This window comes from Parambassis ranga, chromosome 6 (genome assembly GCF_900634625.1).
Source record: "Parambassis ranga chromosome 6, fParRan2.1, whole genome shotgun sequence".
In the NCBI taxonomy this organism is placed as follows: domain Eukaryota; kingdom Metazoa; phylum Chordata; class Actinopteri; family Ambassidae; genus Parambassis; species Parambassis ranga.
This window is the reverse complement of record NC_041027.1, coordinates 3,855,865-3,882,218: the sequence shown is the minus strand read 5'-3', so window position 1 is coordinate 3,882,218 and position 26,354 is coordinate 3,855,865. Positions and strand designations below refer to the sequence as shown.

The following is a 26,354-nucleotide window of genomic DNA, read 5'->3' as shown; positions in this document are numbered from 1 at the left end:
CCTCCGCTTCCTCCTTCAAGTTTGAATCAGCATCTTGTCACAGCGAATTTGCAGTAGTGGTCACATAGTCTACTTGGCCCTCGCAGTACAAATAAATGGGATACGAAAGACCAGAAATCAGGAACACTCAGTTTATTTTTCAAACCATTACTGTGGTTTCACTCAATAAATATCTCTTCTGAAAAATTAAGGGTTTGAATTGACTTTGGGTTTCCATTGTCATTGTGTTCTTATTGTTTGGCCTGTCTGACCCTTTTGCCTTTTCAAAATATGGCTTTAGTGTTGGGTTATTTTTTGAGCTTTCCGAAGTTTATGAATTGGGATTTGATTCCTTGATGTGGCTGCATACTACAGCAAATGAAGTTTTTCAGAATGAAATGGCAATTTATCTCTGAGCCAAGGGTTAGGCCAGTGCACAAGCTAAACTTTTAGAAAAAAAAAGAGAAAAAAATAAGCAAAAATTTTTCATGTTTCTGTAACCACTGAGAATTTGGCAAAGTGGAAGATTTTCCATTGATTATCTGTTTATGTTCCTTTTCCCAGGCTCTCGTTAATCTCTCTCCAGCTCACCTATAACACACTTCTCCTCTTACTTCCAAAAACCGTAGATGTTCAGATTCCATTCCATGAGATGCATCTTTCCTTATGCCATTACACACTACACTGATTGCCACTGATGAGAATATAATTGTGGCACTAAACTAAGGTGATCTGGCTTCACCTTGAAAAGATGACATTTTGTAGTGCATTTTAAATCAGTGTTTTTAAAGTGAAGCAGAGTGAGGTGAGCTGGAATGTTGAGTGAGGGTTTTGCGAGAAATGGATCCTGTGTTGGTTCAGTGATTATGGTTAATAAAAGCCAACCAAGAGAGCATGAGCTGGCGTGTTTTAGCGACTTCCTGGTCGGAAACTTTCTTGCTCAGATTTATTTGCGCACATTTAAATATCTTTTTATTTTTCACTTGGCCTTTGGAGAGATTGTCTGTAGCACTTAGGTAAAAATGGTTTTACATTTAACCTACAAATGCCTTAAATAGGCAACAACAGTGTTGCCTGTTGCTCGTCTCTGATCCTTGTCTCCCACTAGACTCACACCTGTCTCCCTTGTGGCTGTGAACTGCATGTATTTAAATCTCTTACCTTTTATGTTTCACAGCCAATAAACATTTTTTTTTCAACAAATTCCTTATCATCTCTGGCCTTTTTCCATGGCTTTGCTCTTGTTGAGACAGTACTGTGTCTGCCAGCCAGACCAGCTGACTCTGGGGGTTTTCTGATGGGTTCATGCGGGTTAAAAGCTTTGATCGTGAGCAGTTGGAGGAAGGTCCACATTGGGGTTTGACTTCATGACCTCTTTCACCATGTGGCCCTCGATGCTTCAGTGGTAAACTCTGAAATGAAGCAGAACCACACAGTCGGGTTATCTATCCTGAAGTGATGACAGCATCTATATACCTTATCTCTGGAAGTGTCCAATGAATGTATGTGTTTATGAAGTAATCTGCAGTTGGAATTGTAATTTGCTATACCTGCTGTTCATTTATTAAGAAACTCTTTGGATCTTCATCTCTTTTTAACTTTACATTTGTCCACTTTAGATAAATAACCAGATATGAATGGGATGTCTGTTTCGTAAATATGAGGCTACCAGTATCAGCTAGCAGAAAGCTAGCTGCACAAAGAGGAAATGGCAGTACTCACTGTCCAAAGTTAGTAAAATCAGCATTAATTAACAGGCTATATTGTATCTAAATAGCCAATATGTTTTTTTTTATTTGTGAATGAAAAATCTCTACTTACTTATTACTTATCTACTACTTATTTACTTATTTCTTATTGAATAAATTACATGAAAGCTTAGACTTTCACATAATGAAATTTAGTATTTCATAAAGTTGCGTATACTACTGAAACGGGGGAGATTCATGTCATGCCATATTAGGCTGATAACAAAATTCTTTTAAATACAATTTTCCACCTCTGTGCAAAGGCACTAGTTGTATAAGATAGTCAATGTAAGCTTTATTTTTTAGATTAAAGCAGTTTTCAGCAGCATGTATTAGTGTGAATAGTACAACTTTGTGTGAGACCAAACTATATGAGAGCATATTTATATTTTTTTATCGGGAGTCAGCTGTTGGTGATCCATAACACATTGTTAGGATGTGAATAGCATGGCTCTTATCTTGTCGTGCTTGCTAACAATCAGACAAAGTGTTGTTTGCTGTCTCAATGGACAGGATAAGAACTGCTGTAGCTGATACAAAAGGAGAAAAAAAATAGATGGTGAATTTGTGGTTCATCAACCACAAGCTTGATTAGCCGGTTTTGGCACTTAAGAGCAAGAACGCTATCAGAGTGTATATTCATCAATCAAACCTGTAGATGGATTTATGCAGACATTTAAGGGAATCTGGTGTTCTTTGCTCTTTCTGTAAGCGTGGGTTGTGTGTGTGTGTGTCTGTGGGCTTGAAAGTGGTAATACTGATTGGTACCCTGAGCTCATTTTGCCTTCCATTACAAGTCTATCAATGTGAAGCAGGATCTTGATGAAAGGCCCTCTGCAGACAATTGATCTCAGTAATGATGAAGAGGAGGGGATAGGTCAGACATGCCACTTCTTTTCTGGAGTGCGAGCCAGTCACGGTGTTGCAGTTTGATGGGCTAGTTAGATGAGATGTGTGATAGATTGTTCTTAAAACGCTGTACAAAATGGTATGGTGTGCATGAGCCAATTATGCAAAGAAGCATGTGTGTAACCTAGAGAGTAGAACACTTTTTTTCTAAACTGATTAATTACATTTCTCTCTGAGGTCTTTCCACTTTATTCTGTCGCAAACACAACACGCCAGGCAATGTTAAAATGAGAAGAAAAAAAAACGTAGATTGATTTTTCTTCTCAGTTTAATTTAATCAAATTCTAGAGGAAAAAAAGGCAGGCGCATTCACAAACAGGGATTCCACAATTGGCCTGTTTTGCATTTTATCTCCAAGGATATTTTATTCACACGCCTGCCTTATAAAGCCTAAATTGTTTCAGTACTGAACTGATTTTGGCTATAACACAAAAGATACGCCCTCATGCCTCCTATGGGCTTGTGCACAAGCACTTATTTCAGACTAAACTGCATTATTGACAAAAGACACAAAGCTGAAACGCCTTGGTTTTCCTGCATAATAGAGCTATAGCACCCAGGGACCCATTGCCCAGCTGGTAATTGAACTTATGCTTTTGAATAGTAGACATTTTAACCAGAGGCATATAATGTGGAGGATGCACATGTTTGTTTATCCAAGAGATAATAGTCATGGGGCACAGGCTGTCCCTCTATAATTTGTCCTCCAGAACATCTCTGGGGCATTTCCTGTTTGCTTTCTGCATATATATATATATATATATATATATATATATATATATATATATATATATATATATATATATATATATTACTTTACCCTTTATTTTCCTTAGAAAGTCATTTGGTAAAGTAGGCCAAGAGGAGGAGCAGTGGGGTTACAAGTGTGCGTTGAAGTGCAATCAAAGAGTTTTTTTTTATGTTTTCTGTACTGCCCAAAGACTTTATTCTGCACAAAAAAGGGGAAAAACTCAATGTGCAAGTGCAGCAGAAGAATGTAAATGAAGCACTGCCTCAGTCCACAGCACTGACATATGGATGTGGTTAAGGTGGTGCTGTGTTGCTGCATCTGGGAAGAGTCAGGATGACATATTTGTTTGTCACAGTGCCAGGTATGAATGAGAATGTGTAGGAGCAGTTCCAACATGTCACCAGCAGCAGCACTTTCAGGAACACACATACTGAACCGTTGTCCTATGGCTGCTGGTCTCATCACAGCAGGAAAAAAAAGATCTGTGGGATCAAGGGGAGAACATAAATCAGACATAAACAGCAGCAGAGATCAGGGCGTTGTCTGATTAGGAGCCCAGCACTGTTCATATAACAACCTGCTTTTGAATGATCTGTTAACTCCAAAAATAGGCAAAACTTTTCTTCCCATCTCTCCTTCAGAGTGCTTTAAGTCAGCTTGTGCCCGGGCCAGAAAGCCACCTTGAGAGTCTTTTGAGGATCCTGGTAAATCCGAGCCGGATCTCCCTGAAGCAGTGATTGAGGTGTATTAACACTGCTACAGCAAGCATCTCTGGCAAAGTCCAAGCAAAGTAGAGCCCTTAGTCCTCACAGGCACTTCATCTCTTTGTAGAGTTTCTGTTCACAGGCCCTCTGTGATATTAGGGATGGATTTACAGTGCAGTCAAAGACCAGGTTTCAATCTCTACTTCATCCATCCATTCATCCCTTGTTCCTTAGAGTTCAAATGAAGTTCAGCTGGCAACTTTGAAGTCTGAGGAAGATGGCTGGCCATGCTTTGACCAAAAATTCTATACAATTCTATATTGTAAGACATAATTGTATTTAATATTGTTAATTTGGACTTATGCATTCATGGTGAATATACCTGAAGGACAGATAAGGCATGATGAAATATTGCTTAAATAAGAGGATTCTAACACTTCAAAAAGCTACTTAGCTTAGCTTTGTACAAAGACTGAAGAACAAGAAGCAACATTTTTTCTAGATTAGTCTAATTGGAACTCACTCTAAGTCTTTCAAATTAGCACAATATTCTGCATTTAACAAAAAAAAAAACTGTTGCACAAACAACAAAATCAGGTTTTTTATCATACAAATCTTGATTTTGTGCTTTGGGCAACAGGATGCTGGATGATGGATTAAGAGTTCAGAGAGTTTTGGAACTGCTGATTTCTCCAGTAGGAAATTTTGTGTGGATTTGCAACTTGGAAAGTTGGAATAACCTCGCTAACCCCAACATCGAAATCCAAGATGGCTTGACCGTAGTCAGAAATTAATAGGGATGTTTGTGTCTCATTAAAGCAGTCATAGACTAAGTATAGCCCATGGACCTATTACTGTGTTTGTATGCATGAAATACAACATCTTGAATTACCAAACGTGATGTCATACCTACCGCTGACTTCTGATTTCTGACTTCCAAAGACACAGCTTATTAATATTGTAGTCCCAAAATGTTTAAACAGTAGGAAAGGATGTGTCCCGTGTCCTTCCAGATGTGTTTGTTTTGTGCACACCGATGTGGTTAATTGCACAATCAGCAGGGATGTCCTGTGTCACTCACACAGGGCTTATTAACATGCATACCCATGGTATTATTAACCTTTGTTTGACAGGCAGTAGGGCCTATTTATTTCATTTCTTCCAACATTTTTCGCTTCACTTCCACTAACAGATGTTTGTACTTTTTTCTTTTTTTTTTTTAACTTATGGTAACATTTGAAATAATTGGGATTGTTTGGCCTAGACTCCATTGTTCTGTATTCATTTGCCTAGCTGTGGTCTTTTGTTTTCATATTGAACTTTACAACTTAAAAACTTAAAAAGATTTATTATGGCTGACTAGTAGAAGTGTCTGCACCACACTTGAGTTTATTCTTTGACTTTAGTATTGTAAACAACATGTAATAATAATATCTCTCACTCTGGCCTGTCTTCTGCCTACCCTGGATTTTCACACTGCTCAGATTAATGAGAAATGGTGATCTGGATTTAAGGGATGACCCGCTGTTGCCATGCAACTGAACAGCATATCTTCATGAAACACTGAATCCCTACGGGTTGTTGTCAGATCTGCCCTGTAGGTTTTGACAGAGCTGACCTTATTTAAGTGATATTTTCTTCATTCTTGTGACACTTTTCAAAAATGTGATGGATATTGTATATGAACTCCCCAACACTCCAGTGTTGTCCTATGTCTAATTTTGCTTCAAAACTATGGTGAAAGTAGCCATTTTAAACAATATACTTAAGATTGTGAAGAATTTGTTGCCTCTCAGTTCAGTTAAACTGTTTTTTGCTCTGATGTGTAGATGTGTTTTTTACCATAATCCTAATTATTAGTTTGAAGACCTTTTTCACTTTTTTACCTCCCACATTTCCAGCCTCATTTCCTGTTTCCAAAGTTGGGGATCATCTCTTTGCATTTACACTCCTTATCATTAGCAGTCAGCAGCCATCCCCAGAGGTTACTAAAGCCTCACATCACAGATACAATCTGTAAATGACGACAGACAGGCAAGGAAATCAATAGTATCCCTCACAGCGGTGTTGGTGTGATGTCTATGATTACAGATGAGGCATGGTTGTGCCCTTTGGCACGTGGAGCAGGAGACAGATCACAGCCAGTGGAATAAAGATAATGTGAGGTTAGACTGGGTTGCCTGGTGATGCATTCATAGCCTGAACAATAGTTGACAAATATTATTGGCTGATCAAGTGGCAACCTTCAGTGCCGAGAAATGAAGCCCACGTAGAAGTGTTAAAAACTGCAGTTCCTCCCACAGCCTCTAGGGATGGGCTCTAAATTTGAGTCAAGTACCATAGAGTCCAATGTTAAAATGTCCAATTTACAAAGAAAAATAAACATGTTTACAGCCTGTTACACATAGTATTTAATTGTATGTAGATGTTTTATCATTTATTATTATAATTTATTTACCTCTGCATAATTATGACTGTGCTTTAAATGATAGACGGGTGCCTGTGTCCGCGACTTCCTCCTCATCTCAGCTCCAGACAATGTTTAGAATTTTATTAGGTTTTATTTTTATTATACTCTTACTATTTTACTTTATTTTATATTTCTAACCTGTTTTTTGAGTATACATGGAGCACCTGGAATGCAAGCAATTTCCCCCCGGATCAATAAAGTATTTCTGATTCTGATTCTGATTGCGTCAATATTTTTATACAGTCTATGTGACTGATTATGGCTATTCACAGATATTTCAGCGCTGCTAATGTTCATCACATTTATTATTATGCTAGCAAAATCACCATCATTTGCTATTAATCAGACTCTTGTACTCTCTATGATCAACACTGGATCTTTCTGACACAAAATATGTCCCATGTCTGATGTGTTTTTCAGCCACAGTGTAAGTTATTTCAGCATTTTCCTGTGCATGTTTTGCCTTTTTATGATTTCCAACATGAACATGTAAAGAAAGTCAGCTGGTCCTAGCACTGGAACAGACTCACAGGGTAATATATCCAGTCATTCTTCAGTGCTCTGCCAACAAGTATTAAGCAACCAAACACACCATAAATATTTCATAAATATTTCCACCCAGCATTTGGGAAAGTGTTTAATATCAAGTCTACAATGTGATTAATGGAGTCCATACTAAATGGTTGTGTTTGATATGTCTATTGAGGCCATGCTGTTATAATGTAAGGTCACCTTCCTTTTAAACAACCAATGAATGGACCCAGTGTAAATGTTCTGGCTATAATGACTCTAACCTGAGTTGTTCTTGTTTCACAGGTTTCCAAACAGGTCATAGCGGCCAAAACTAACATTGATTAAACACATATTATAGATACTCTGTTTATTCTGTTACATTCCCAATGGCATTGCGCAAGTGTATGCAGCACCCATTTTATTCCTGAGAGTTAAAGTGATGTAAGGTAATTCAGGCAATTTTCTGATTCATATTCTCAAAGTAAGTATAGAGGTCCAAGAATAATAAAAAATGCACTCACCTACAGTGGAAAAAAACAGCATTTGCCCTGGTGCTGTCACAATTTTCTACAGCAGTTGCTCCTCTAATTTGGTTCGTTGGTTTGATTAAAGTTTTCTTTCTTTGTCTTTCAGAGAAAAAACCTCCACCTGCTGCTGAATGTGTTTTTGTTGGCAGCTTGGGGTGTTGTCTTACTGGCCTGCCGTTTCTACTGGATGGGGAACAAACCCCCAAATTTCTCCAACTCTGACAACCCAGCGGCCGACTCCCCCTCAGTCCTCACCAGGACTTTAACCTTTTTCTACCTGCCTGCTATGAACTTCTGGCTCTTTCTCTGCCCAGACACGCTCAGTTTTGACTGGTCCATGGACGCCTTGCCTTTGATTAGGAGCCTTACTGACTGGAGGAACTTTCATACAGTGATCTTCTATGTCGGATTGTTGTTGTTGGCTTGGTTTGGCCTGTGGACGCACCAGGCGGCCAAGGGTAAAGAGATCAATGGCAAAGCACATCATTACACCAATGGCAGAAATGGGAACAGTAATGGACACAGTTACCATTGTAACAATCACGAACACATGAACAATTCCCATGCAGATGCTCTAAATAACAGTGCACAGAACGGTACCAAAAAGCACTATGAGAGCAGGACTCCACTGCCCACCACTGAAAATGTTGTGGTTTTCTCACTAGGTGTATTAGCGATCCCCTTCCTACCTGCCACAAACTTGTTTTTCTATGTAGGATTTGTGATAGCAGAGAGAGTACTGTACATCCCCAGCATGGGCTTTTGCTTACTGGTCGCAGTAGGAGTAAGGTCCCTGTACGTCCGACTGCAACGCAATCCCTGTAGGACAGTGTTGGTGTACTTCAGCGCATCCCTGGTTCTACTTTTTGGTGTCAAAACTGTTTTGAGGAACCGGGACTGGCATAATGAAGAGATGCTCTACAAGTCAGGGATTTATGTCAATCCTGCTAAAGGTAAGACTCAGTAACACAAAACATGTGCACATGCACGATCTCCCACACACATCATCTCGCTGTTTTAGGAAAGGTTTTTGAATTAGACTGTGTGTACTGTCTTGCTGTCTACTGCAGTCCTGAATAATTCAAAAGAAATCTGCTTGAGCACTCAGCTTCGCAGAGGAATGTCAAAGTTACTCACACAAGTTGAAGTCAATGCAAAATTATACTGATTTCTACTACTCCTGCAATGCTTAAACCCAGTGAGCTGTCTGCCTAATGACACCAGATGACCTGTCTCACTTGGACGGGCATCATCGCCCATCTGTGATTGGCACCTTCAACAGGAGATAAAATATTCAAAAGCATTCAAGGTCATCAGACCCAGATTCCTCAAAGTCTTCAAAGCTGCTGAGGAGAGAAACGGGGCAGCGGGAGGACACATTGTGTTAGCTAATTTCCCTTTCAGATTCAGCAGCAGGGCTGAGGCATGACAGCTGTTTGTTTTGGCAGGCCGTCAGCCCAACACAGTAGCAGCAATGTCCCCGAATCACATTTAGTGACGCTATGATGAGTTTTGAAAAGAGCCCAAACACACACACACATGAACACACACCAGACATTATTGGATTGTTTGAACTGTGATATTTTGGGATACACAAAGCAACACTTTTCTGTAAAACTTCCATCTTTGCAGCTGAATGAAGTGAGCTAGATTTATTTTTCTGCCTGTTTTTATTTATACTGAAATCCTTGTGGGACTTCACAGAATCAAGATTTTCAACAGTTAAAATGCTGCTTTGCTTAAAGGCAGACTGAATATTTTAACACCGTAAACAACAAAGGATTTTATCTTCCTGACTAGAGGAGATAATATCTCAACACCTCTTTACACATGCTGTACTTAGATGAATTAATTCACAAGACAATAAATGCCACATTAGACCAGTGGAATTAAATTTAAGGTACCATTAATGTCTTTTTTGTGGGGAGGGGCCAGGGTGGAGGTGAGGAGTCATTTAAGTCATCAGGCTAATACAATAAATAAAATAAAATAAAGTACTTTTAAAAAAAGTTCATAAATATGCAGAAGATCATTTACTATTAAATTCTATATAAAAATAGATTTGAACTAACTGCTAAATAAATAAATAAGCCATAAATTGCTAACCATAAAATCCTAAATGATACATTTTTGTTGCATTTAGAATCACATGAACAATTAGCTAAAAACAATTAAACAATTAAATTCATGTGTTATTAGTACTATTACTAATACAATTTAATTACTGTGCTCCATTTTGATTTTACATCCAATTATCTCTTCTGTTCCACACTCCTTATTTTCTGCACAAAATATACCAGGGATCCTAGCAACCTTATATCACCTGTCAGTAAGTGCACTATGCCATTAAAGTCTAATGCTGTTAGCAGTCCAATGGCACTGTGGTGGTCTTCCTTTCATGCACATTCTTATAGGAACAACTGGTGGTTTTTTGCACAAAAGCTCCCCCAGTGTGCCATCTCTCTTTGCCCAAACTGTCTCGCTCTACCAGCTGCAGCAGAACAACATCCTCTTCAAAGGTTAAAAAGCGCAGAACCCAAGACAGCGTGAGCGCTCTAAACAACAAAAGAAAATTATTACTTGCCAGAAAAATGTTGCCTCCCGCTGCTATAATTTACAAGGTTTTTAGGATTCAGAAAGTTGAATTCAAGAAGGTTATTATCCTTTTCATTCTTTTAATTAACCTCTTTCTTTTGTGATCTGTCAGCATGGGGCAACCTTGGAAATGTCTTGAAGAGCCAGGGGCAGATGGAGAAGGCCGAGCAGGCTTACAGAAATGCCCTCTATTACCGCAGCAACATGGCCGACATGCTGTATAATCTGTGAGTTTTCTATTTGATGTGCTCTTTAATGATCAAATATTAGTGCTGGTGTCTGTTAACATGCATTCGTTCATATTTGTAAAGTGTGTGCATGAACTAAAGGACAGGCTCTTCTTACATGTGTGCATTGATCAGAGCTTTTCTCTCAGAGGAAGTCCTGTGTTGTCTTCTATTCCCCAGAGTGTAGTCCGCCTGACAGCATTATTAATGACGCTGTTTTAGCCTGTGGGGAAAACACAAAACATGGGCCAATACTCACAGTGTTCTCAAATGTCTTTGGCTTTGTGAAATCCTCCACTTCAATTTTATCAGCTGCTTGTGTTTTTATTTAATCCCTTTTTAAGGAACTTTAAACAGCTTATTTGGAAGCTCTAAACTGTCAGTGCTGTCGTTTTTCTTTTGTCTGTTCCAGAGGTTTGCTGCTGCAGGAGAGCAACAGGTTCTCAGAGGCGCTCCAATACTATAAGCTTGCTATTGGGAGCCGGCCAACTCTAGCTTGTAAGTACAGCTCTTCTTTTTTATTGACAATCTCCAGCTCTTGTGGTTGTGGCTCTGCTGTGTCCAGGCAACAGAGAACACAGGCTGTGGTTATGTGCAGGGAATGGAGTAGGTGGCAAAAGGGCAGCGGGTATACGGCTGAATTAAACATTCAGCACAGCTGTTCGACTGACTTTTCAAGGCCTCGTTGTGTCAACATATCATGCATGATGTCATGTATTATGAATTCTGGCACCAGTGCTCTCATTTATTTAATTCCTCCTATGGCCACATCTACTCTCACTTTTTAGAATAGGGGGAGCTTTTTTTTTCTTGGCTCCCTTTCATTGCTAACAATTTCCCTGCTTTTTTTCTGGAAACCAAATTTTCCATAGACATTTGTCTTTACTCTCTGAGTAGTACAAATCACTCACAATCTTACCTGATCATGCAATGAATTAGCTCCCCATTGTTCCAGGCATCAGTCAATGACAAATAAATAGACGATCCTAAATGTCTCTTCCTGTGTTTCAGGGATTAATTATACAGCTAATCAAGATCACGGTTAGAATAGAAAATTCCCATTCAGCATGCAATTATCCAATCTGTTCTAGCCGATAACAAGGTTAATTAATTACCCCGAGCAGCAGATATTTTGAAGCCAGAATGAAATTGTGACAGTTAAAGTGTGTTTTTAAAGTAACGCCATTACTCCCTGCCTAATTGGAAGCTAACTGAGGCATTTTTATTCAATACTCAGAGTCTTCCTGTTCTGTGATAAAGCACTATTGATTTATGTCACTTTTTTGTATACAGAGAATCACTTTGGAAGGCGAGTAAAATTAGCAAAGGCTTGCCTTTGTCTCTTTGTGTGTTTTTTTCTTATCTTTTCCCATTCATAGCGTATGCTGACCACAGATGAAAGTCTGTTCATTAGATAAGATTGTAAGTTGAAACGATTCTGAATAAAATAATGTGTTTGAGATAACAAATTTCAATTTAAGAGGACTGAGAGTTTTGCACTGCATTTCAGCACCCTCTTGAAGAGCTTTCCAGATTGATTTGCTTTATCAACATAATTTATTCCAACAGCCAGACTTGGTGGGGGGGGGGGTTGTTTAGAGAGGATGGTCCACAGAGACTAATTACTCTCCAGCTACGTATTGATCATTAGACTGACTGACTGTTCAAGAAAAAGTTTAACAAGCATCCAACGCCTCCCACAGGATGCAGGCAAATGTCAAATATATACATTCAAGCTTGTGAGTGAGAAACCCTTATGTCCAATTGAGTATTTAGGGTGAATGGTTGTACACATAAACAAGAAGTTTGTTGGGAGAATTATTCTTCCTTGAATATAGGGAGGAAACTGTATGTTGTAAAGCAGGGGTAAGAGTAAGCTGGCGGCCACACAGTTGTATAAATTGGTTAGTCAGTTATAGTGCAAATATATTATGCTCTTTAGTAAAACACAACATGGAGTCTGAGCCTTGTCTTCTTTGCTTCTCTCAACAGCGGCCTACTTGAATACAGGCATCATCCTGATGAATCAGGGTCGCATGGACGAGGCCAAGCGGACCTTCCTGACCTGTGCTGATATTCCAGATGAGAACCTGAAGGACCCTCATGCCCATAAGAGCTCAGTCACCAGCTGTCTGTACAATCTGGGCAAGCTGCTCCACGAGCAGGGACACCAGGAGGTACAAAACTACATCATGTTTAATTATAGATCTCCAGTGAAATATTGCTTGTTTGTTTGTCTTGGCTAATTGCCAATTAATTCACATACATATTGTCACCACCTGTACATAATTGATCTGTCCAAATACATTTCTTCTAACAAATTTTAAATTTTACCTTCCCCAATATCTGATCATGTGGACTGACACATCTAATTTGTTGCATATTTATGTAATTTTAAAACATATCTGCAAAACACTTCCATTGCTACCACAGGAGTTGAAAGAGTGCTCTTTTGCATACTGTATATGTTAGAAAATTTAAAACCTTGTGAACTGAGATAAAATGCAGGCAGTTGGGCGAGCAGCCTTCCAGGGACACTGAGAAAATGCTTACTTTTATTATGGACATGTTCCAAAAATTGCTTCTGTCATAGGGGACACAGTGTTTGTGCAGATAATCCTCAGGCTGTTCCTAACAAATTCACTCACTTTCATGCCCCTAAAGACTGCCGGTGCTGGCTGAAGTAACTGGTTTTCCAAAGCTGCACATTTATATTGTACATAAGTACCGATGCTGCTGATTCAATCAGGAATGAAGCAGTGGTACTGCAGATTCAATAAAGGCCTTTATAAATTGCTGGCATGCTCCAAAAACAGAGCAGTCCCACTTCCTCTGACCTCTAACCACAACATTTGCTCCAGCAATAAAGTAGTTTCAGGTCTTTCTGCCATTCAAACCAAAGGAATCTGAGGTGGACCTAAACACTAAAGATACTAAAGTCAATAAGTAACACTGCTCTAGTCGTCTTAACAGCCATGACGCTGAGGATAGACTCTTTGTGTCCTGCTCTGTATCAACCAGCCTCCTGGTGACCCCCAATTCCACGCTGTGTATTCATATTGTCAGGGCCCCGGCTACATGGGAGGAATGACTAGTTACCCCAGAGCCAGTTTCTCTGGTGGGGTCTCGCTGCTCTCTCATGCAAACATCCCCAACCTTCTTTACTCGTTTCATTCACAGGAGGCCCTCTCCGTGTTTAAAGAAGCAATACAGAAAATGCCAAGACAATTTGCACCACAGAGCCTCTACAACATGATGGGTAAGAGCTGCTTTTGTTTCAGCTGTTGTATTTAGAGAGGAAAGTAGAAAAAGGGACAGGGGAAGTCAAGAGAGAGTTTTTGCAGTTACACATTGGACATTTTTACTTTGCTTGGTTCTAATACATCACAGACTAACGTTTCCTGTAGAGACAGAAAATCAGTGAGGCAAGAAACCCCAGCTCTCTCTGAGTGGCGTTGTCTCTATATATGTGTTACCATGTGACCAGGGATGGTAGCAATTATCTCAGAAACAGATTGCAGAATTTAGAAACATAATGATGAAACTGGAGCAAAAGACAGGTTCACTGAGGTTTAGGTCGATATCTGAAACTGGTAGTGCTGCTAGTGAAGGACATACACAAGTGGCAGGAGAGACCTCTGCAGCCCTTACTTAGATTAAATCAAGGCTAAAACAAACAAAACATAAGAAATAGAGATGTACCATATAACCATATATATATATATATACATTTATATTAGCTATACAGACTTATTTGATTACATGGTGTAAAAACTGTGTTTTGACTACGCAACTGTAAGCTTAAGAATATCATGTTAAGCAGAGTTTATTTGATATTCACGACAAGAACAATCCGGCTTGTTGTATTGCAGCTGTTGAACAGCTGTTATCAGGCTCATTATATCAGCTTACTGTATTGATTTTTCTTGTGTGTGTCCCCTTCTGGCTTCCCTTTGTTGTCACACATACACACAGCTACTTATTCACACACTTGTAAACTAGGATATTTGTAATCCTGACTTGCCACAGCTCTGCTCATGTGTTGGTAAAATGCTGTTTGACAGAGCTTCTAAGATTATGTCAAAATGTTGATGAGAGCTGCAGGCACCATTATGGAGCAGCACTGCATCTGTGATGGAGGCACTGAGCCAGAGATCTGCCATTTCTCCTGCTTAGTGTTGTTTCCTCGCAGAACTGATTTGCACACTTGGCACACCTGCTCATATCTATTTTCAGTTTCACTCACTGTGTTGCTCTCATGCTGTTTGCGAGACGCCAAGGAGCAGAAGCTTTCATCAGAGGCAGACCTGGGTGGTAATCTGCACCCCGCTGGTCTCACTCCAACACTCTCTGCTGGGCTGTGGAATGTTCCACTCCGTGGAGCTGCTTTTCAGCTCCCTGGATTCGATGTCACCTCTAATTGCACGTTGATGTTTGTGCTAATCTCATAGAGAGGTTAGCTGCCAAGACGGCAGTATGGTGGAGTATTTTGGCTGCTTTTAAAATAGCTGCAAAAAAAATAAAGAAGTCAAGTCAAAACAGACCTGGAAATGTATTGTAATAGTTTAGAACAACTGGTAAATTATCAAATCCAGATTATTCAGATGATCACCCTTTCAAAATGACACGTAGTAGTTATTTCATTTGTCAAATCATGTAAATTGTAAAAAAGGTCAGCAGACAGAATGACATTCTGTTGATATATATCTAGCTGACAATCATTTCTGATTGTGTAGCTGCCATATCAGCATTTTAATCTGAAACATAATGCTGTTCTTATACAAAACATTACCACATGTATCACACACTAAGCCTTGAGCTTTGTCCAACAATAAAAGGAAGGTCTCAGAATCTATGGCTTTTCAAGCGCCTGTCTGTTAAGGGGTATCATTACACACGGAAAATGGTGTTTTCATGTCATTAAACACCGTGTCACCTGTCGCTTATCACAGTCTCTTCAGGAAAGTGATTAATCCTAATCCCAGTGGAATTAAAGTTTCAGCCCTCTCTTGTCTAAACAACCTGTCTGCTCATTTGACAGTCCATAGGAAATACAAACCATATTACAAGTGAACTTTTAACAAGCGGGATATTCACACCCTTCCCTTTAAATACATTATGATGTTGATAATAACTGTGTTGTGTTTCCAGCTGATGTCAGAATTTGCAATAATACAAGACTTATTGGATGACTATGAAAGAGAGGTCATTGTTGTTTCAGGTGCTGGCAGGCAGAGGGTCAGATGTGGTAAGGGGCGGGGGAGGTATCGGATGATGTCTGACACATAAGGGGGAGGGTGTAATACAGACTCAGTAATATATTCTCATATAGGTCTTCAGGCCTCTCACTGAACGTATTTTAAAAATTATTGGAGTGTAATATCAGTGTAATGTGGCGCCATTTATTTCAATTCACAAATGTAGAAGTGTATCTAAACAATATGGAGGTTTATATAATCTGTATCCCTGATCTTAAAATCCTCAGTAGAACAATAGAAACCTAAGTGATGTCTTAACCTCTGACCCCTGTTTTAACCTTGCTTTGCCCCCACAGGAGAGGCCTACATGAGGCTCAACAAGCTGACTGAAGCTGAACACTGGTACAGAGAATCGCTACGAGCCAAGCCGGACCATATTCCTGCACATCTCACTTACGGCAAACTCCTAGCTATGACGGTAAGATTTAGTTTTTCTTTTGTTGTCATAATTTGATTACGTGTATTTTTTTTTTTTTTTATTTAAGAAGCACTCAAACAGTTCAAAAGGACTTCACCCTTTTAAGGTCAGGGTTAGAAGATCTGCTCCTCATCACGTTCAAGTCGACTTTAATAAAAAGTCTTCTTCAGAAACTTTGTTGCTTGGTGTTTGAAAGAAATGGACATTTATCTCACATCAGCTATTCCCCTGGTTGTAAGGGGAAAAAGATAAAAGATAGATGTTAGAGGTAAAAGATTGATGTTAGGTAAAAGATTGATGTTAGAGGCCATGTTAGAACAGGAAACAAATGCAGCCACATTGTATTTCTACAGATGCTTCAGTTTGCGTAGAATTTGCACTTAGACAACAGTTTTGGTCAAGTGACTAAAAAGCTGGATTCCAATGCACCTCAACAAGCAGCAGCTGTCGGGGCACAAAAATGAATATAATAAAGGAGTGTAGTGCCTCAAAAGGCCACTTGATGAGACAATCTTCATCAACCACTGTGTTAAAATGTCACATTCTATGGTGGAAATGAACATGTTTACAGCAGCGTTTATACTCTGTTGACAATGTCCCCCATTTATTTCAACTATTTCTTTAAACAGTTTTATGGCTTAAAGGGACTTATTATTAATGGAGTGGCTGCTGGTTACTGTCACACGTCATTAACTGTCTTCTTCACCTACTGCAGACTGGAGTTAGGGCGTAGTCAGTCACTGCTTATATAGCAACTGCTGGAGCCACCAAACTGAGTCTTAAAACCTGAAACAGATTGGTGACTTTATGGAGGGTTCATCAGCCTATATGTATATATACAGTCCCTGTTTGCTTTGTTGCCCCAAAAACAGAGATAAAACCTCCAAACAACATGGAGTAACAAATCTACATCTGCCATGCATTTGTGAGGTCTGCAGAGATAACACAGTCCTCGATTTTTATGAGGCCGGTGGTCATATGGCGCGGTCATACAGTCATCCGTCATAGATCGCAGCGAGATAGGCGTATTTGGAATTGAGCTGATCAAGCAGAGGAGAAGAGAAATAAACAAATCAGAGGAAGAGCAGCACAGAAGTTCAAAGGAAGGGCAGAGGCTGACATCCCCATTCTGTATCACGGTCTGGGCCCTAATGAAAGGACGTAAATGTGTTCAAAAGCCTGGAGCGGTGCTATCTGGATTTCCGCAGAAAGAAAAGACTCTTCCTGGCTCTGTCCCGTTTCATTTCCCTCAAGGAAACAAAGTCCTGTTCAGGTTCTTACATTTATAATCTTTTTTTTATTTTTTATTTTTTTTTTGTTTTTGTGTCCCCTGTTGAGAAATTTTAATTACAAACCTGTTTTTTTATCAGCACATATCAAACCCTTACAAGAAGAAGAAGAAGAAGAAAAAGATTTATATCTATGTTAGGTAAACACAGTGCTAGTGCCAGCGGCTGGCTAGCATAGCTTAGCATGTGAGTTGGAAAGTAAAATCTTGGCTCTATTAGTAACAAAATCCACCACTAAGGATCACTAATTAACACATTATATCTTGGCTGTTTGATCCATACAAATTCTGAGTGTTAAAACCACACCACAGAAGTTACTGAACCCAGCCAGAAAACAGTTTGGCACACAGCCCCTGCAAAAATGTGTTTTTTTACACTTCAGTATTTACTTTTTGGACAGAAACAGGCCAAGTCCTTCTAACAGCATTCAGCATCAATACATCTTTTGTTCCAAAAACAGCTCTACATGGGTGTACATGTGCTTTGTATTGTACCACATCAGGTGTCTTTAGTGCAGTAGTTGAATGGTGGTAAATAAACTTGAGCGCCAGCATCACGGTAGGTCGATTTTCTGATCGTCAGCCGGCACCACAGATGAAAGTTACTCACTAAGCAGACAAAAAAAGGGGCATCAGAAATTAAATGAAGCTAAATCCCATCAGCAGGGACAGGTTCAGGGAATAAGACAATTCTTTAGAGAGGAGTGTTAAGACTTGGTGAAGTGGACGCGGGCAAGAATGCAGTGGGCCGTGAAGAGTAACTCATTTTATTTAAGAAAGTGTTATTGATTTTACAGCAAACTAGAGTTTAAACCTGCAGGGACAAACCTCTCTAAACATGATGGATGGTAGAAAGGCTTTGAGCCCATGTCATCCACAGATAATGCCATCCAAGATGGGAACTTACTTGCTTGAAAACTAAACTTGCATTTTCCTTTTCCATTAGAAGTACCCATAAATGCCATTAAATATATGTGCTTCCTGTTGTGGTTCTGGCCTCGCCTGATGTCAGGAGCATTTAAGCATGATCAAAAGCAGTGCGGGAAGTTGACCTGCCCACTAGCCTACCTCTGCACTACCTGTGGCACGATTGTGAGTGATGAAGACACTTCTGATGCTGTCAGGGGTTTTGAGGTTCAAATCCCCAGGAGGGAGCCTGCTAGATAAGGCTTGGCAGCGGGGTCAGCAAAGAGCAGGAGGATGATGGCGGAGCTGAGGCACAGAGAGCAAATAAGATGCTGTGAATTGTGGAGAAACGAAGAGAGAGAAGGGGAAGGAGAGGGAGGTAATCACACAGATCAGTACTGCCAGATATATTTCAGCGGTATATGCACACACAGCTAGACATACACACTCACTGTGATGCTTGCAATATTGGATTCAGCCATCCACTTGTCATTTCCTCAGTTAATATGAGGCAGGCTTCACTTATAATTGCCTCAGAGCCAAAGCTACATCTGCATTGTGTCTGATGTTATCAGGAGATTTGAAGTGTGGGGCACACACGAATGAGCTCAGTGCATGTGTGACAAAAGGGAGGATATAGAATTCACACAATGAGACAACTAGAATATATTTGGATATATAAGTGGATATATTTAAAGTGACTTCTTATATTGTGGCTGTGTTTTCTATCCCACCCTCTCTAAGCTAGTGCTCTCAAGGTGTTTTCAGTCTAACCTGAGTGAGCAGAATAAAGACGAGTCAATACATTCACTCATGTTGAATATAGTAGTTGTGGTCTTTTGCCAGTTTAGGAAGAAAATCCTGAGCATGTACATTAAATGAGAAGAGCTTATCATCCGATATGCTGGTTGTCAGCATGCCACATTTAACAATATTCTAAAAGCTGCAAACAAATGTAGCTATGGACACACAACTGAACTGACCTGAAACCTGGTCTCAGCCCACACCAAAACGTACTTCGTTGCAGAATCCATCCATTAGCCAAATGAATGAAATCCTCTCATTCTTCTATTGCTTTATAAATCAGCTAGGTGGTTTGAATATAATTATTTCAGGAATTCTAAGAGATGTTTTAATGTAAAAGAAAAAGTAGCTACAGTTTTTTTCTGAATTTGCAAGAAAAGAAGTTTTTTTATAAGACACCTCAAAATCTTGCAAGAAGCTCTCACTATTGGAGAATGGCTGTTCGTTGAAGCAACATTGCCCTGTCTGTTTAGTTTAATACCGTTTAGTTTAGTTAATTAGTTAGTTTTAGTTTTATTGTCTTGGCTTTGATCCATTGGGAGATACATGAAAGTATTAAGCACTGTTAGAGGGTCAGGCTAATTCAGCAGCACTGATACGCCATGCAGATAATGTATATGGTCTATGATGCTCTTAAGAGCCTCTTGGTGTTTAATCTGACCAAGGTGTCAGATTAAATCAAGACAACGTAAAGTAAATTGAATGCTTCTGTTTCTTTCTCCCCTACCAGGTTGATCATACCCAAAATAAGAAGTGATAGAGTCGCATTGACTTAGAAGCATTCCCTTGATTTGACTTTGAACACCTTTGAACATCAGTGCTGGTTGAGTTCCTTGAGTTTCTCGTTACCTACCATAACTCTTCACTGCTGTATAGCTTTCTCTGGGCATGGCCTTCTTTTATACACTTATATGTGTCACAAATCCATCCATTTCAGCGTGTGAATGCTTAAAGCTGAGGTTTAGCAAACAGATGTTGGCTGCTGTTATTGTAAAAGCTGCTGGCATACATTCCCACATCTGTGAACACAAGTGTAAAAATACACAGAAATGATGCCTTTCAGACTGCCATGACACTTTGGAAGCCATTAGTTCTGTGTAACACGTACTTAGCACGGACTTGATTTTTCTGCAACATCAATAGAAACCACACTCAGATATTTACATTAGAAAATTGATTCTACAGCACACTAAAAATGTACTTGGGTATACAGTCATTAATACCTCATTATACTAAGTGGACATGTGCCCATTCTTCTGTTGGACTTGTGTACATTATTTCTACTGGCTGACTGCACTTTTTATTTAATCCTCCCACATCTTTCCCAGTGCTTTGGCACATCATCTTGAGCCTTTAATATTATGTATTATTCATGAAGAGGCATTTTCTCTTGGACTAAAATGCATACTGATGGTTGCATTATTAATGCATTAGCTTTTATTGATAGGTGCATGCTGTTAATTGTTGATCAGATGGCATCTGGTGCCCAGCACAGAGGAGGAATGTGTCAAAGTGACAGCTGGCACCTCCATTGGCCAGCTGCTTTGTTCTGTTTGAGCTGTGATTGGTTACATGTCACAGTCTAAAAGACCCGAGGGAACCCTGAAGGTCCACAGGGGCTTCAGTGTTTTTTTCCCCTCATCATGTTATGCTCAGCCACCCAGCATGAATGCATTTATCTTTGTATACACAGATGAAATCTGTGTGTGAGCACCTGTATGTGAGCCTAAAATCCCCTTAGATCTTTTTTTTTTTTTTTCCTCTCTGCTACATGTCTCCGCAGCACTCGCTGTCTTGTCTCATAGTGGTCAGGCCACACACCGGTGTGGTTATGCTGTGGAAGTGTTATTTGCACAGATAAAAGTCTGTAATGAATAATCTGTTGCCCTGTCTGCACTGCTGTGCCAAGCATGACAGTGCAAACTTTGACGGGACGACACATGAGCCTGAAAGAATAACACCAGCGCTCCACGTGTTTCATGTCTGTTTATTAAGATTTATTATAGGAGGTATGTCTGTGGCCAGGAGAGGGACATTAGGTATACACAAAGGTATTTTGGCTGTTGAGCTGAGTGTGGTGTTTTTATAATGAGTAGTTTTGAGGAGCAGTTGAAACGATAATGAAACTGTTTAATCTCTCTCTCAGGGGCAGAAAACAGAAGCGGAGTGGTACTTCCTGAAGGCCATCCAACTCGATCCCACAAAAGGAAACTGTTACATGCATTATGGTAAGCATGGACTTGTAGTTTTCTTCCTTCAAATATTTGATTTGGCATTTAAACGGGCTGCACAAAGGCAGGAACTCACACACCTTAGGGGGTTGTTCGAAAAACAGTGTTGGCTGACCCTTTTGCCATTTCTTCCTCCATCATGTCAGTCTGTACGTGGATACTAGAGGGTCATGAGATGAGAGGATGCCTTCCTTATATTGTTCTCTTTGATTTGATTGAAACATAAAACGTGACAGTTTCAGCGTCCTTTCTGTGTGAAGTAGCACATTATAATGAACTTGTGTGTCAGCTCACTGCCTTGGCACCATGTTGTCAGTGACATTTAAGACGATCAATATGGCAGGTTAATGGTAGATTTTTGTATTTTGCTGTATGTCTAATGTCATCTGTAAAGGTTAAGCAGTTGGTTAATGATAAGATGAACCATATTGATCCACAGCAAGAAAGTGATCAATAACAAGAAAGGCTTTTACATAAACTGACAATAGTGCTGTATTGATAAATAATGAAGTGAGCCCACTGATTATTGTAGACTCTTATTTAAAGAAGCATCAGCCTTTTCAGTGTGTTTGTTGTGAAGTTTCAGCTCCATATCATCACAGATTTTACCTAATCAATCACTCAGTCTATTTAATGTGCTTAAATAAGTGTATAGTAAGAAGGTATTGTGGTATACCTACATTAGGGAATAACTCAAAGCCATAACATTTTAGACTTTCAGTCTTTTTACATTCCATTCCAGGTCAATTAGACTGTTTAATGTCTTGGATTGTTTTCGTTTTATTCACAGATTTGACATATCAAACACTGTCCAGAGGTGTTTGTAGCATAGAGCTAGTTTGAAGGCTCACCCAAAGTCAGTCTGTCACCCCAGTTTCATCCACAGTTATTAAGAAAAATATGCTTAGGTTCACTTGATGGTTTAGTATCCTAGTACAGTGGTGGAGCTAACCAAAGTCAACAGGGTATTAATTCCTCTCTAAACCTGCCTCTTACCAAGGGGTCCGCTCCTCAGTTCACGGCCTTGTCAGGCTTCCATAATCCCATCTCATTAGACATGTTGTGCAGCGTGCAAGGCAGGCGCGCCTGTAATAAGACGCAAACCTCCTGTGAGATACATTTTCATCTTAAAGAAACAGATTTATCAAGGTCAGCTAATATGAACAAATGGGTCTGAGAGATGGCCAAGCAGAGATGGTATGTTACACTCATATCTACTGTTTCAGCATATATTACAGGGGCCGACAAGGCTGTCCCTCTACCTAGGCCAAAGGCAACACTACCAGACTGTGTATCCCTCTGTGCCTCCATGTGGATCCCCTCCTGTTTTAATAGTGGTGCTGTTCTCTCCTGCTCTGCTAGGTCAGTTTTTGTTGGAAGAGTCGCGGCTGCTGGAAGCAGCAGAGATGGCAAAGAAAGCTGCACGCCTGGACAGCGGGGAGTTTGATGTGGTCTTCAGTGCAGCCCACATGCTCAGGTAAAGTGTTTGATTGGAATAATTCTCTCTGCTTCTATTATGCTTGACGATTTCCATAGTCTATGCACAAAGACACTATATGTATTCTTTAGATGGGATGGGTGGGACACAGTTTCCACGGCTGAGTAGAAAGCAGTCTGTGTATGAGAGGGAGGTCTGCTGTCTGCACAGTTTATCCGGGGGCTTACACTATCCCTCAGCCTTTGTGATTTACTTGGCTGTGCTTTGTAATCCTCTTCTCTCACTGCAGTACCAGCCCTAGAACTGCTGTTTTTTCTTAGTGCACATTGCAGTCATACATCTTCATATGCTGTCTGTCAAATTCCATGTCTTCTGCTCTGTCTCACTCTCACACTGTTCAGCTGACGAGTATCACAAACTGTTTGTGAACCTGATGCCAACTCTGCCTCACTGAATCAAATATTTTAGCCTAGAGAGTCTAGAGATGTCCCTTCGTAACTCTGGACAGACACTTGTCTGGACTTCACAGATATGATAACATTGCTGGTGCTTTGTCCAAGATTGCCACACAGACTCAGCTGTGTTTAGAGTAGCTCTTCCCCCACTAGGATTTTCACCACCAACAGTTTTCAGAACAGAGAGCCTCTTCCCAGGTCCAGACCCCTGGCAGCTAAAGAGAGCGTCAAGCAGTGTTTGGGTTGAACTCATCTCCGCCTGCTTGGCATGGGGTCTCACTCCTCCACAGCTCATGTTCTTTATGTGTTTGTCTTGGACGCCGACGTGGAAAGGCCCTCAGTTGGTGGGGACACAAGTGAATTTGCACAGGAGAAAGGGAAAAGATTAAACGGAGGAGCAGGAGCTCTCAAATTTGCCAAAGTCGTTTATTACTCTCTTGAGACTGGTTTTTTTCACTATTTTGCTTTCAAACTAATAATTTCCGTCTGCCCTGTTTGAACATGAATTTTTTGTTGTTTTTTTAATTAGCTCTTAATTTATAGTGTGAATGTAGGACAGGAAAAGTTTCAGCCAAAAGGTATGTGCTTCTACTTTTCTGTTCATATGTCAAATCCCAGTAAGAAAGTAAAAAAAAAAAAAAAACATAAATCCTAACATACAGTGTGTAGTTATCCACAGACAGCCAGGGGAACAGGAAACTTTATAAAACAAGCATGCATAGTTTACCTCCATCACATCCAAACCATATGTTTGAGATAATAATATAATACATACCATATCTGAAAGATTATTTTTGTAGTTTACTAGCATGTTATGGTATTAGGTATGCCAGTTTGTACATATTTGTATTTATTTGAGAGTGTATTGATAACAGTAATGGTAGCAAAGTACATAATGTGCTGACACAGTACTGCCCTTGGGGAGGATGTCTTGCTGAAAATGCAGCTTGCGTATTCAACACTGCTAAGCTACTAAGCAGTAAGCAGTAAGTTTGTGGTCAAAGGTGCAAGGAGTCAAATATATAAAACCAAACACTAGACAACAAGACAGAAGGATCAGTGGTTTGGCAGCTGATTTGAAATATGGTCATGAATTTGTTTCCACTTATGCTCCTTTCATTCACATGCTGCTATAGTCTCAGGTTTAAACCCAGGCAGTAGTTTACATAGTTGGCCTCCCATCTTCTCCAGCCCTCCCCAGAGTCAGGCAGAGTCAGGCAGCAAGGAGGTCCTCCACTGGTCACAGTGTGGCAGAGCTCCAGGTCTCCTCTGATAATGTGTTTATAAATGTGATAATGATATTATAGAATAAAATTTGTGCATTTTTCCTCTCAAAGGACGGTGCTTTCTAAATATTATGCTGGCAAACAAACATATGGTTGTGGTTGGATGCAAAACCCACATTTATAATCTCACGACAAATTCAGCAACTCAAACTTGGTGTTTGGATCCCTGTTGGAATGTAAAATGCTCCTCTGGAAGAGAAATGGGAAAAATTCAGTTGTGCTTAAAAACAACAAACAGCTGAGGCATGTTCTCCTTCTGTATATCTGAAGTACTGTGAGTCAGTGAATACCATGTATGATTAAATTATGACTCTTTGGCAGTAGCTGCCAGTCTACCAATGTGGACACAAGCTGAAATAGCATATAATAACTGTCTGGTAGATTACCGTGAAATTTTGTACAGACATTTATGTTCTCCAGAGGAGGAATCAAACTCATTTTGGAGATCCACTGAGTAAAGGGATGGAAATGAAATGAGTGTTCTAGCTCTTAATACATTGTAATAACAACATCTAGTCCCATCATTAGGTAAAACCATCTATGACATTGGATGATGCCTGCAAAACTATACACATCACCATGGCTTTGTGTGTACATTTTGTCTAGCGTGTGTATCTAACTCATTACATTGGAATAACAGCATTCTGTCTTTTAGATATTGGTCCTCATTGTTTCATCCAAACAGCCACAAGAGTGATGGAGAGGCAAACACAATGCACACTACACTGTTGTCCCTTAAATCTCCTCGTCCTCATATTCCCTTTGCTCACCTTTTTTTCATCCTTTGTTTTGTTTTGTTTTTTTGTTTTTGTCCATGTCAGGCAAAAGTCTGCACCTTGGTTGACTACATGTCTGTTATAACTGCTGAAAAGGGAAACATAAGATTGCCATCATGGCTTTTACAGAAAAGTGACCATCATGCTCATTCAGACATGAAATAGCAAGACAAAAATACATCAATAGAAGGGGCTGAAGATAGAAAACATGGTAAAAACACTTTGCTGATGATGATGCCCTGATGTTTTTACTTTGAATAGGACTTCCCTATAGGGCATCCCTTAAATCGCTCTTTACTTTACAATAATTAGCTTCTATCTGTTTTATTTAAATTATTGTAATGCATAACTGCTAATGTCACTGCATGTGTGTGTGTGTATTTTTATCTGGAACCATACAGATGATGATCTCTTAATTAACTGCGACAGCCAAAAGGAAACTGTGGCTCTAAAGGCCTCGCCTCCTTTGATCGTTGGGACTTAAAAGGTCTCCGCAGCCAGCTGTCATGAATTCTGTCTTGACTTTGTCAAAAAAATTAAATTATTTGCAATTAGACAATTATTAGCATCGGTGAGTCTGCAGCTGTGGATTATAAAGGTGGGTGTTAATAACAGGAAGTGTTTTGTGGCAGAGGAGCCACAGGTTTGTGTATAACAGCAGGGAGAGATGTGGATTATGAAGGAAAATAAGAAGCATAATGTAGGACATTCGTGTCTTGCAGGTTTTATGTCCTCAGGAACAAAGTATTTTTGGGTCCAAGGACTGCTGCTGACAAGCCATCTGCCCAAAAAATCTTTTTTTTTTCTCTGTCACATCATGTTTTGGTGCATCTGTGCCATCTACTCAGGTTTTGTTTACCTACACTGTCTCAGCATCCATCCACAGTGGACAGCATTCTCACAGGCTAATCGTGCAGTGAATATCAGCCTCGAGTCATTGATAAGTTTTCTTCAAGTATACGATAAACTAAATGTCCTGACCTCAAGTTTCCATTAGAACAGAAAGTGCTTGCCGTGCACGGCTCAGCACAGATGTTATCGAGCAAAGGATGCTATCGAACGAGGAAACCT

General features: G+C 39.8%; 1 protein-coding gene across 1 annotated transcript in view; it reads left to right on the top strand.

Annotated features, from left to right (window-relative positions):
- tmtc2b (transmembrane O-mannosyltransferase targeting cadherins 2b) overlaps positions 1-26,354 on the top strand; it is an 84,772-nt gene that overhangs the window by 42,276 nt on the left and 16,142 nt on the right. Inside the window, exons 3-10 of the mRNA XM_028408071.1 lie at positions 7,708-8,554; positions 10,309-10,423; positions 10,836-10,921; positions 12,416-12,600; positions 13,604-13,682; positions 15,978-16,099; positions 21,244-21,325; positions 22,691-22,805. Coding sequence (XP_028263872.1) covers positions 7,708-8,554; positions 10,309-10,423; positions 10,836-10,921; positions 12,416-12,600; positions 13,604-13,682; positions 15,978-16,099; positions 21,244-21,325; positions 22,691-22,805 — 1,631 coding nt within the window. The remainder of the gene's footprint in view (positions 1-7,707; positions 8,555-10,308; positions 10,424-10,835; positions 10,922-12,415; positions 12,601-13,603; positions 13,683-15,977; positions 16,100-21,243; positions 21,326-22,690; positions 22,806-26,354) is intronic.